General features: G+C 32.7%; 1 protein-coding gene across 1 annotated transcript; it reads left to right on the top strand.

Moving 5' to 3' along the window:
* Positions 1 to 2075: 2075 nt before the first annotated feature.
* Positions 2076 to 12014, top strand: LOC117114396 (glutamate dehydrogenase, mitochondrial-like). The gene is made up of 10 exons (XM_033258054.1): positions 2076 to 2338; positions 2640 to 2755; positions 4091 to 4232; positions 6894 to 7094; positions 7403 to 7677; positions 7948 to 8085; positions 9096 to 9314; positions 9765 to 9888; positions 10427 to 10581; positions 11135 to 12014. Exons 1-10 carry the CDS (start codon positions 2215 to 2217, stop codon positions 11249 to 11251), a joined length of 1611 nt encoding a protein of 536 aa, XP_033113945.1. The 5' UTR covers positions 2076 to 2214; the 3' UTR covers positions 11252 to 12014.
* Positions 12015 to 12642: the final 628 nt, after the last annotated feature.

The following is a 12642-nucleotide window of genomic DNA, read 5'->3' as shown; positions in this document are numbered from 1 at the left end:
ATAGACAGATTAGTCAAAATATAATTCTACTGGAGTAAAAGATTAATAGGGATGTGACTTCCATTAGATTTGTTTACAGTCATTTAGGAGGGCGTTTATCAATGAAAAAATAAATACCTTGAGGCGTTTATTCGAGGGAGGCGTTTTCAAATGAGGCTCTAGATGGGACTTTTTTTGGTGGTGGGGGGGGGGTGTTGTGCGGAGGGTGTTTATTTGAATAAATACGATCAAATGACAACATTCTGTTCTTGCTGATTTACAGAATTTTGATTTACTTTGCATAGTCCTTAAACCTATTGTTTATGAGCCAATCTAAGGGACCATGCATAAATTGGACACTATTTATAATATGTCTGGTGATTGATGGAGAAAATATTTTCTTGTTATAATTTTCAATTAAAGCTTTATGTGAAGTATACAAATAAAGCAATTAATTTTAAAGATGGGTTTTGAATTTCCAGAATTAGGCCTATTTTACATTGTAAGCTCAATACAGACAGAATACCTGAAACAATGCTTATGATAAAACTACTGCGCTAATGTTGCGCTATGAAAACAACAGCTGTTATTACTGGTTATGTTTACCGCTCGTTTTCGGTTGCATTTGTTTGCGTTCCCTGTGCATTTTGAACTATTTCATTTTAGACAAAGCACAAAGGGTGTGTTTTATCACTGGCGGTATAAAAGAAATTATTTTATAGGCCATTTTTACATGTAGCACTGCTGCTAAGAGACGGACAACTATTAATAACCGCGTTAAGTTACAAGCAGTTAAAGTAAAAGAAACAGACAGTGTGTTGACGTGGGCCTTATACTATATAACAATGAATAAAAACCTTTTGTTTTTATAAATTTAGAAAACACATAGAAGTAGCTTTTTATTAACTGAATCGACATTAACGAAAGTGCACGTTCAAATAAATAAATAACTAAGTTTTTCTTTATTTTTATTACGCCCTCTGCACCTTGAAGATAAGATAGGCCTATTTCTACCTAGTTACATAAATTTGAAGCATTTAACCATCCTATTTTACATTCACCAATAAAATTTTATTTTCCCCTTCGTATGGCTGATTTTGGCAAAACTATTTCCGAAATAAGAAAACAAAATTATATTTTTAGTTTTTTATTTTTATTCCGCCCTCCTCAGATGATGTTTAAAAAAAATAAGTATGCAAAACAAGGAATAGAAAAAGTCTCGCCTTACCAAAATATGTTATAATGAAATGACAGTCCAGAAGCTGTTCAAAATCTATACTACAAGGACAAGTTTATTATAATTAACTGTAATGTTGCATTAATTCTGTCTCTTATACACATCTAGATGTGTATAAGAGACAGGAGATAATGTGTGTAATTACTAGTTTTCTCATATTATGTGAAATCTACAGAGATGCATAAAAAAGCAACTTGAATTAGATATAAATAAGAGATTATATGTAAGTAACTATAGTCCCAGTTTTAGTCAAACTTAAAAAATGTTGATTATTATCATGCCCCTTTTTTAGCCGCATGTTTTTGCTGTCGTCAAAAATACATGGGATGTCAGCCATGACTTTCTTGCTGTGCTCGTATGCTTCTCACTAAACAGGAGCTAAAATTACTCTTTTAAGAGCATGAGAGCTGTCTCTTATACACATCTAGATGTGTATAAGAGACAGAAAGTACAGAAATGGTCCCAGTGTGATTGGGCTACTAACTTGAGTGCTCTTTTGACAGGGGGTGCATTGGAAGTATATTCTCGATTGGCCACTAAGGATGCCGATGATTATCAAGTTTTGAAACATGCCCTTTTAAAAGTATCTACCTGGCAACCGGTACCATTTTTCTTGTGAAACGAACTCGTGCTTTTTAACGGAAAATCACATTAGAATCGGGTCCTATGAAAATGATATGGATAATTGGGTTTTATTTGTTAAGGGTTTTTTATGTTGAATCATTCAAACCACAGAGAGTTCGATGCGATCGCGTACGTTTTCGTATTTTATGACATCATAAAAGGGGCGTGTACCTTTGTTGTTTCGCTGTACACATCACTACATATGATTGGATATTTGATATCATATGATCGACACACCTCCATTATTCTCATTACACAGCTAAACTGAGTCTGATCCGAGTGTATCAGCTGAGCTGAATCTTACGACTCTGCCTAATTTCAGTGGTTAATTTTATATATTTTTATATTATATATTATACATATTTATATTAAATATGTTAGGCGGAGTCTTGAGAGGTGCTGCTTGTCCAAAAGTAGCAAAATCACTGAGTTTATTGAAGACACAAGTAGGACTACCGGCTCTTTCGCAAGTCCGTTCGCTCTCATCCGAAGCACCAGGTAAAATTGCATTTCTGAGTAGGCCTAGGCCTATTCTCCACTTGCTTGGCCAGGCGTGCATATTCAAGAGATTTGGCCTAGGCCCAGTGCATGTTTCTAAACCCAGGCTAGGCCTAGTCCTCTCTACCACCAGCTGTGTAGTCAGGCTCCATTGCAAGATCAATCGCATAATTACAGATATTTTTCCAAATCAAAGCTGCACTCGTTTCTTAGTAGAAGAAATTCAAATTGAACTTTTGGTTTAATTATTGAATAAAGAATTCATTTTTTTGTAATTATTTGTAAATGTCTTCTTCTGCAGATGATGTAGATTTCTTTGAAATGGTGTCTATGTTCTACGATAGAGCAGCACCAATGGTCGAGGCTCAGTTAATAGAACAAATGGATGCAAAACGTAAGGGAACAGATGTCAACAAGGTTTGTCAATTTTCTACTTGTGCTGTGTTCCAAAATACAGGTTGTTGTTACCCTTGAATCAGCCAGGGTCATCCGAAATGACCTGGGATGTGCTACAATAGTCCTATTCATATGGATCTCTTATAAGCATTTATTTTTCAACCAAATAATGCAACTGCTGCTGCATTACACATAATATTAATTAAAACAAAGTTTATACCAATAACTAAAATACAGGTTGTTGTTACCCTTGGATCAGCCAGGGTCATCCGAAATGACCTGGGATGTGCTACAATAGTCCTATTCATATGGATCTCTTATAAGCATTTATTTTTCAACCAAATAATGCAACTGCTGCTGCATTACACATAATATTAATTACACATAATATTAATTAAAACAAAGTTTATACCAATAACTAAAATAATATTGAAACTGTAAATAATGTAACTAGTAGTAGAAAGACACTATGTACATTATACATAATACATGCTAGTGATTGGCTCTTTTTTTTGGCTTCATATTTTAAAAAAAACATGATTGTTGTAATAATTTAGGTCCTCTGACACCCTTATACTTGTTGCTTCAGATTGTTTGGGTTTTTGTAGTACAATTGTCTAGGTGGTTTACATTTGTAAATATATAATATGCAGCTCCAAAAGAAGATAAGGAAGGGGGCAAGAAATCATTTTTTTATTTGACTTTATGAGATATGATATGAGATGAAACCATGTGTTTTGAGTCAGTTTATTGTTGTAATAATATATATTCTGAGATCTTTACACCTGTTTTATTATTAATTCTATTTACATTCAGCAGTGAAAGCCTGTTAATAGGGACTGGATTTTATGTAACACTATACAGCACTACAAAAGATATAAATTATAATGTAATATATTTTGGTAACAAAATCTTGCGTAAAATTCGTTTGTATATTATATATGGCAAAGACAAGCCAAACCAGTCACTCGTCACAAATCGTGTTTCAGCGATAAAGGCCAAAACATGCTGGAATGTCAAATTTATTGAAATCTTTTTTATTGCACTAAAATAACCTTTATATCTATGCATCATGCTATTTTTAAAGATTTTGGTGATGGTTTCTGCCTGAGAGATGCCCGAACTCAAAACTTTGAAGGCTGATTTCTCAAATATTATTCTTTAAACAGCTTTATGTTTAAACGCTTGTTATCACATAAGGAAATGTCGGATTTGAATGATTCTTTTACCATTTTATAGCTCTCATTTTACTTTTTAACCTTCCTGTATAATTAACCAAAAACAAGTGACTGGTTTGTCTTGTCTTTGCCACATATATTAGCGTTGCATGTATTCTTGTTTATTTTTGTCTTGTAGATTAAAGGAATTCTAAAACTTTTGAAACCAACAAATCATGTTCTCAGTTTAACTTTCCCTTTCAAACGAGATGATGGTTCATTTGATTTGATAGAGGCATACAGAGCACAGCATAGCCAGCACAGAACACCTTGCAAAGGAGGTAGTTACAATTACATCTTTTTCATTTTTTTGTATTACTTTTCTACAGCTACAACTTTGTGTTGATGATGATGATGTTGTTGATGATGATGATGAAGATGATAATGCAAAATATTATTTGCCATGCAAGTGGTGTAATGTATTTAATAATAATAATAATGCATAAAGATTTTCTTTTTTTATTTACAGATTCCTCCCACCCCATGTATATAATAACAATCTTTTTACTATACAGCCATGTAGATAGTAACATAATAATAATAATAATAATATGTTATTATAAAACTGAACCATTTCAATAATAAACAGAAAGGCCCTAAGTGAACAATAAGCTATTCTCTATGAAGGAAACTATAATAGAGTCATAATAGGGTCAGTAGATTTAGGAAACATAGCCTTTTACAGGAAATGGAATGTGGGCTGAAAAAAAGGCTAGCATAGATGTCTCTTGGACCTATGGCAATTTCCTATTGTACCTCAGTGATATCAAATAATGATTTTAGTCCGTAGTATCAAGGAGGTAGAAGTCATCTGATATTTTGGTTGGTTCGCATATTACTAATTCATCCTTTAATAGTTTTCAGATTCCAGTTGAGATCGTAGACCTATGACTGGCTGCCATCTCTACCACAATAAAAAAATTTTACATATATATATAAATAAAAAAATAATTTTGTCATATAATTAATGTCCATGATATTAGTTTACCCTGGCCTTAGCTATACTTAAATAATAAACAATTACTACTTGAATTATATGTAAATGTGCATTGATTGATATATTAAAATTTTCAAATTAGCAATAAATAATACCACAGTATAATCATAATAGGATAACTTTATCATGATTATTTTGAAGTTAAAACGAATGGATATATAGTTAGTATCTGCTTATTATAAATATTGGTATGTAAAGACATACCATTGGCAAAGTCTCATCACAGTGTCATGTCTTGTATTTAATCAATTGCATAATCAGTTGTCTTATGCTTTCAAAATGTCAGCATCAACAGTGTCACTGGATGACTCAAATCATATTTACCGGTATGCCTCTAGTAAACTTGTTATGAATGAACTTTGCATAATGTTATTGATTTTCATTTAATCTAATCATAAATTTATAATAATTAATGTATAAAAATATTAAAATGACATTGTGATAGAATTTTAAAAATAGATTTGTAATTCTAATTATAATTACAAGGAACATCTGTAAATTATGAATTAACGTTATTAAAAATACTGTCCATATCGAAATATTGTATTCTCTATGGTATTCCTATCAGTCGGTTGGTTGCTACTGTACATGCCTCAATCAGCCAGTCTTCCTTGTAGGCCAGGACACATTACACCTGTTCTTTTTCAATAATATTGAGGAAAGTGTTTATTTTCATTCATTAAATTTATATACAGAAAAACAATAATAGGAGAAAAAATATGAAAATAGTCAGTCCCAGGGTTTCTAAATATAAATTTTACTTAACTTTACAAATGAAGACAACTATCCTGAAGACTGAACAATGACAAAATTTTGTCTGCATTAAAATTATACTCCCAGTAATTAACAAGTTAAACTGAATGGAAATAAAATAAATAATAAATAATAAATTTACATTACTTGGTTGGAAGTGGCATGTTGCTCTGTGTGCATTAGGATATAAAACTACTCTGCTACTACTAACAACATGAAATCATAAATCAATTTATTCTTTCAATCTTAAATATGAAAAATATATCACTGTAGGATCTGGGAGACAAAAACATCACAGGTATAACTAACAGTGACAGAGAATTATAGGTTACTTTTTGTTTTCATTCTTTAAATATAAATGTAATACTAATAAAAAAAAAACCTTCTCTTTTTCCACATAATACATGATAAATCACTATACTAGCTCTCATGTTTTATGAATGTGGATTATTCAGCCATAAATAAGATGTAGAAATGTGTTTTATGTAGCATTCATAGAGCCTATCATTTACCTGCAATTTTGTAATTATCTTACTCGCTGTAGTAAAACACTTTGTGTTTGGTTCTCGCAACATGTAATTGGATCGTTGCCAACTATGAAATAATTGCATTCACCAAGGTGGAATGAATACCTGCCCCTGGATATGAACAAGCTGTCTTCATGACCTAACCACTAAACTTGCATAATGAGCTCGCATATTTTCCAAGTCAGGATGTTGCCAATAGACAGTTATATGATATGATAACTTTTATTACTACTACAGTATAGAGTACATACATATAACATATTATTTGCAGATAGATAGATATATAATTTCCCCAAAATTGAATGATTGAGTGCTTTTTGTTATAATTAGTATAAATTAGTGTCCAATTAAGACCTGATATTTATTATTCTGATATAAATTTTTGATGAATAAAAACCATAAAATATTTTGATGTTATAATTTTTATAGCATAGGTTAAGAAAAAAGTTTAATAATTTGTGTAATAATGCATTTTGTTTGTAATTTGTTTGATAGTTAATGGAGTTAGGTCTTGCTCAGTATTATAAAAAGGGTCCAATTAAGACTTTATATTTTTTAAATATTTTTTGAATAAAGACTAGACAAATTCTTGATAATGGTTTATGGAGAAATGATTTGAGTAAAATCTAATGGATGTTTCTCTTTTTATTTTTATTTAAATCTAGGTATACGTTACAGTTTAGATGTATGCGAGAGTGAAGTACGTGCCCTGGCTTCGCTGATGACATACAAGAATGCCGTTGTAGATGTACCATTTGGAGGTGCGAAGGGAGGCATCAAAATTGACCCACGGCAATACTCAGAAAGAGAGTTGGAGAAAATCACAAGGCGTTTCTGTATAGAATTAGCCAAGAAGGGATTCATTGGTAAATGTTGCTCCTTAATTAACATATTTGTCTATTGAATTATGGAGTTGGGAATATATTACACATGCTTTATATAACATCATCGCAATGGGACAAATTTCATAATAAACTAATAGTCAAACTGCTCACATAGTACTGTTACTTATTAAAACCATATAGAATTCTCCATTATTGTGGTTTGCTGTTATGTCCTGTATGACCAGTAGAATTTAATGATTGACAAAGAATAAAAGAAATAATATGTTTTATATTATAAATTTACTTTGAATTTAAACTTGAATAATCCTGTGTGTTTGTCTGTATACTAGGACCTGGTATCGATGTCCCTGCCCCAGACATGGGAACTGGAGAACGAGAGATGAGTTGGATCGCAGACACATATGCCATGACTGTTGGATACCAAGATATCAATAGCCATGCCTGCGTAACTGGTAAACCAATTTCCCAGGGCGGTATACATGGACGTATATCTGCTACCGGCCGTGGTATCTTGCACGGTATTGAGAATTTCATTAATGAAAGCTCATACATGAGTGCGGTTGAGCTTACTCCTGGTTTTCATGATAAGACGTTTATCGTCCAAGTAAGTAGTTGTTATTAGTTGTTATTTGTTGTTTTTTAACAAAATAAAAAAAAAACCAGTTTATAAAGCAAGTGAACAGAATCATAGCACAGGTTCAGAATTATACAACTAAATACATTAAAATCATGAAATGGAAACTACCACAGCAAAAAAAATAATTTATCAACAATGAGAGTCACATGGAGTTTTTTTATATTTTTATTTATTATTGATTACAATTTCTTTACATTATATATTAACTTTTCTGCGTCAAATTATCATTTTCAACAGGGTTTCGGTAACGTAGGTCTGCATACCACACGCTACCTTACAAGGTACGGTGCCAAATGTATTGGAGTAATGGAAATCGATGGTTGCATCTACAACCCAGCAGGTATTGACCCCAAGGCTCTAGAGGACTACAAGATTGTAAGTCATAATAGTTATAGTAGTCATGTGATAGCTAGTGTTTGTGTGCTAAACCATGGAGATCCATTCAGATATTTAATCCTTTGTTCAATTCCATTTGCTCTCACCAGCCAAAGGGCAAAAATGCAAGTTATGATAGTTCTCTGTGTTTCGGAAAAGGCATTTAACTTATTGTCTCCATGAACAATATGGCTCATGTGCAAGTTCAAGAATGCAGTAAACACTTGGGATGAATGCAGGGGAGTGCCTCCCTCCCATCCTGTGGAGGCTCTAGGATATATTTTCTGGTGTGGGGGTAGGGAGTTAGCTGTCCGATAGGGGGAATTGAGATCGTATGCCGGAGCTAGGGGAAGTGGTTGAGAGAGTGTTCTGCCTCCCAAATGAAAATTTTTTTTAAGAATAGCAACCTCAGGATGGCCGGAAATGGCACTCTCAGACTGTGACAGACATGTGTTGGCTTGGTGTGGACCTATATATATATATATATATATATATATTATGGTCTAACTGCCTGATGAACTCTTTCTGACGGGGAGGGGAGGGGGGAAGTTGTCCGGTGGGAACTTAAGCCCCCCTGTTCTCCCGCTGTCACTGCTACAGTCTGCTCCCATCACATTTTTAGGGTTAGATTAATTGTAAATTCATTGTCCATTTTTTTTTGTTCATCATGTTCATGTTAAGCATATAGAGGTCTCCATAATATGTGCTCTTTAACTCAACCATTATTATTATTCTTCTTCCAAATACCTTGTCAGATTCTGATGTTGGCAATCATGTTTTTGAACCTGTCTCTATTATTTACTGCATGAATGAGATCCATTTTCTCTTGCCCCGTTGACAGTATTATTATTATTATTATTATTGTTATTATTATTATTTAACGAGTTATCCTCGGTGTGATTCCCACAAACAAGTAATTCCTGTATATAAAAATATATATATATGTTAGATTATTAGTATATTTGAATAAATGACCAATTATAAACTTGGGAATATATTGTTATTTCTAGGCCAACAAAACTGTAATGGGATTCCCAGGAGCAGAGACGTACGAAGGAGATATGTTTGCTGAGCAGTGTGACATCTTGGTACCATGTGCCGGTGAGAAGCAGATCACCGCAGAAAACGCACCTAGGATCAAGGCCAAGATCATCGCAGAAGGTGCCAACGGTCCCACCACGCCAGCCGCTGACAAGATTCTACTTGAAAAGAAAACATTAGTTATTCCAGTAAGCATGCCTTAAATTGTGTAAATGTGTATTTATTTAGACCAGGTATGATTTATACCATATGCTTATTAACATTGTCACTCATATCATTATAATCATTAGCCTTTCCAAAGGAGAGTGAATCTATGAAAGGCTAATGTTTTCACCTCTGTTCTTCGTGATGTCATTCATGATTTTGTTATGATTTGTATACTACAATTTTTCGGCCAATTTTCTGTTGCATTAAACATCTTTACATATTTTACCAAGCCAAATAACTAAAGAAAATTAAATTCTGCATAGAGGTAACAATTCTCATGACATATCATAGACTTCATAGTAATAATTATGATAAAATGAACCATCTTATTTCTTGGTAGTAATTCTATTGCTGGTAGTAATTCTATTGCTGGTAGTTTTAGATCTCACCATTCTATTTCATTGAATAACCACATTTTATTCATCTTACAGGACTTGTATTTGAATGCTGGGGGTGTTACTGTATCCTACTTTGAATGGCTCAAGAACCTCAATCATGTTAGCTATGGAAGACTTACCTTCAAATATGAAATGGAATCAAACACCCATTTATTAGGTAAGACAAAGCTAGGGACAAAGACCATCAAGTATTTTATTAAGTAAAGACGTGAAAGCAGATTGGATAGGTGGTTAGTGGGTTCACTGTTTATCCTTCTATCGTTGAGGACCTGGGTTTATTTATACCTGTAAAAAGCCAATTTTTTTGATCTTTTGAAAAAAAACATCTTAAGCCTTATAATGAAACTTGGTATCATATTGTTCAATCCTGTAATTGTCGATTGCACTTTCTGGTGAATTTTTCTTTGAGATAGGCTGTTCAATAATGATTTTATTGAATATAGATTTCTACCAATTTTGAGTATACAGACATTGTGTCAATGTTTGTAGCCTATTACATTATAAATTTCTTATACAGGACAACATTGTGAGAAAAGCCTGTAATTGAAATTGTAAGACAGACAAGAAAAGGATGAATAATATAAAAATGGTAAAGATAGAGATAAAAAAGTAAAATATTAGATAAAAATTATGAATAATAATGGGGATAAATTAATTGGTAACTATTCTCAGAAAGATTTATTTGATTTTTTTAGAGAGTGTCCAGGAAAGTTTAGAGAGGAAGTTTGGCAAGGCTGGTGGCCGCATTCCAATTGTCCCATCTGACAAGTTCCAAACTCGTATTGCTGGAGCCAGCGAGAAGGATATCGTCCACAGTGGTCTTGCTTACACAATGGAAAGGTCAGCTAGGGTAGGTCAAAATTTTGTATAACATACTTTTGATAGGACATACAATGCTTTACTTCTTTTTTTTTTACTTTTGTAATTAATAATCATTAGTCTATTTTAAAGATCTTATTAAAATTGTTCAAATCAATAAATCATTTTTCTTATAAGTTCTTATTAAATTGGGATGTTTATTAATGGAGGGATCAGCCTTGTTGAATATAGATATTTTCTAATAGTGTATGCCTGTCTCAGATATATATCTAATAAAATTCAGACAGTGCTTTAATGTATTCATCAGACAAATCTGATAAAATGCTATCTGATACTCTCTGTGAAACACTATCTGACAGATAAAAATCTTGTGACAATTGACTGATTGGCATAATGTCATATTACGCCCATATATGGGTGTGATGATGTCATATTACACCCATATAAACAAATACCAGGTATTTTTCATATAATATACTTGCGCACAGAGCTTTAGTTAAAAATTTGATCAGCATTTGTAGGTTAATGTATGTACCAAAAAGAATGACAATCCTTTGATAATGAATGATGTTTCTTTTTTTTAGCAAATTATGCGAACTGGTATGAAATACAATCTTGGTCTGGATCTTCGAACTGCCGCTTACATAAACGCCATTGAGAAAATCTACAACGTTTATCACGATGCTGGATTTACTTTCTAAACACCTCTGTAGTCATCAGAATTCAATCATTTCAAGACCAATAGCTCTATTCAAAACTTATATGTAGACTTATTGCGGTTAATTATTATATGGACGTTATTTTTGTTCTCACCATTAAATTATGGTGAATATAGTAACTTAAAATCTTATGATGTGATGTTATTAGTACAAATTTTCTCAAAATTCTATTCAATGATTTGTATTTGATTTACCTATAGTTATTGACAGATGAACTAAATATATTTATAATATGTGATTTGATGAAGATATTACATAAAGAAAACCTACCTTGATGTGTCAGAGAATATTAAGTGTCATTTTGTATGAATTAATATTATTCTGGAGTGGCAGAACCCACATGAACCCCTCTTTTCAACATTAAAATACTATAATGCTTCACTAATCAACTTCTGCAACACATCATATGCCTTATATACCTTACTTATGCTTTTAGATTAACATTCTATTATATACAAACAAATATTATTACAATGTCATTGTTGCACAAGAAAACCTAGGTAATAAACAGTAGCAGTATTAATACTATGTTTGTGGTATCTACATTTTCCTAAAATTCCAAAGAAACCCTATAGAAAATATATTACAGTATTCTACTTCTTATATATTTCATTATCATTATACCTAGTTTTAGTTGGCGAGTCATTCTGTTCTGTATGTTATGTATTATTTAAGTTTATGATGATTGAGCTTTCTGGTATACAGAAGGAATTAAATAAAATTTAAATTGTTTTATAAAGACCAATGGCGAGTTTTGTGAGTATAAAATAAAAGTTACTGTTTCCTATTTAGTAAATATTACGGTACTTATGAAACTTACCCCCAGTTTAAATAAATCTTTTGCACACTTAATGAAATAAATAAACACAATTTATCTTGTTTCTTATACAAACATCACATATTACTTATAAATGCTAGATAGTCAGTGTTACTGCTGTCTTCGGCACTCAACTCAACAAATACTGTAATTACAATCAATACTGTATTCATATTGAATGTTGCTGTGTGCAAAATACCACACCGGAGTCTGCTCAAGGGAATTCCAAATCATGAACGCAGTGCATCATATAAGGTGTGGACCCCGGGGTATCTTTGCTGTCTGGACCTATTGGCTGGAATCTAGGGTTAAGGGGGAAGATCTCCAGTGGGGACCAAGGGCGAGGCCTCCAGAAGCTACGGCTTTCTAACTGATTGGAGGAAATTTAATCGATTATAGATTGCTTAATTTCACCATGAAAAATAAAATTTGGAATCATGAAAAGCAAGGGAGGGGTCAGATTTCCCCACCGAAAGGAAAGTGGGCGTGGTCGGGCTTCGATTGAAAGGTTACGAAAGTGCTCCAGGGGGCGAAGCCTCCGAAAATTTGACAATTT

The sequence above is a fragment of the Anneissia japonica genome, unplaced genomic scaffold, assembly GCF_011630105.1.
Source record: "Anneissia japonica isolate Jap-2015-1 unplaced genomic scaffold, ASM1163010v1 scaffold1231_len1163931_cov198, whole genome shotgun sequence".
In the NCBI taxonomy this organism is placed as follows: domain Eukaryota; kingdom Metazoa; phylum Echinodermata; class Crinoidea; order Comatulida; family Comatulidae; genus Anneissia; species Anneissia japonica.
This window is presented reverse-complemented; position numbering and strand designations above follow the sequence as displayed.

Excerpts from the sequence above, each read along its gene's own strand:
- LOC117114396 (XM_033258054.1), top strand. The coding sequence starts at position 2,215 with ATGTTAGGCGGAGTCTTGAGAGGTGCTGCTTGTCCAAAAGTAGCAAAA. Across the intron at positions 2,339-2,639 it reads GCTCTCATCCGAAGCACCAG|ATGATGTAGATTTCTTTGAA; the intron begins GTAAAATTGCAT and ends CTTCTTCTGCAG. Across the intron at positions 4,233-6,893 it reads CAGAACACCTTGCAAAGGAG|GTATACGTTACAGTTTAGAT; the intron begins GTAGTTACAATT and ends ATTTAAATCTAG.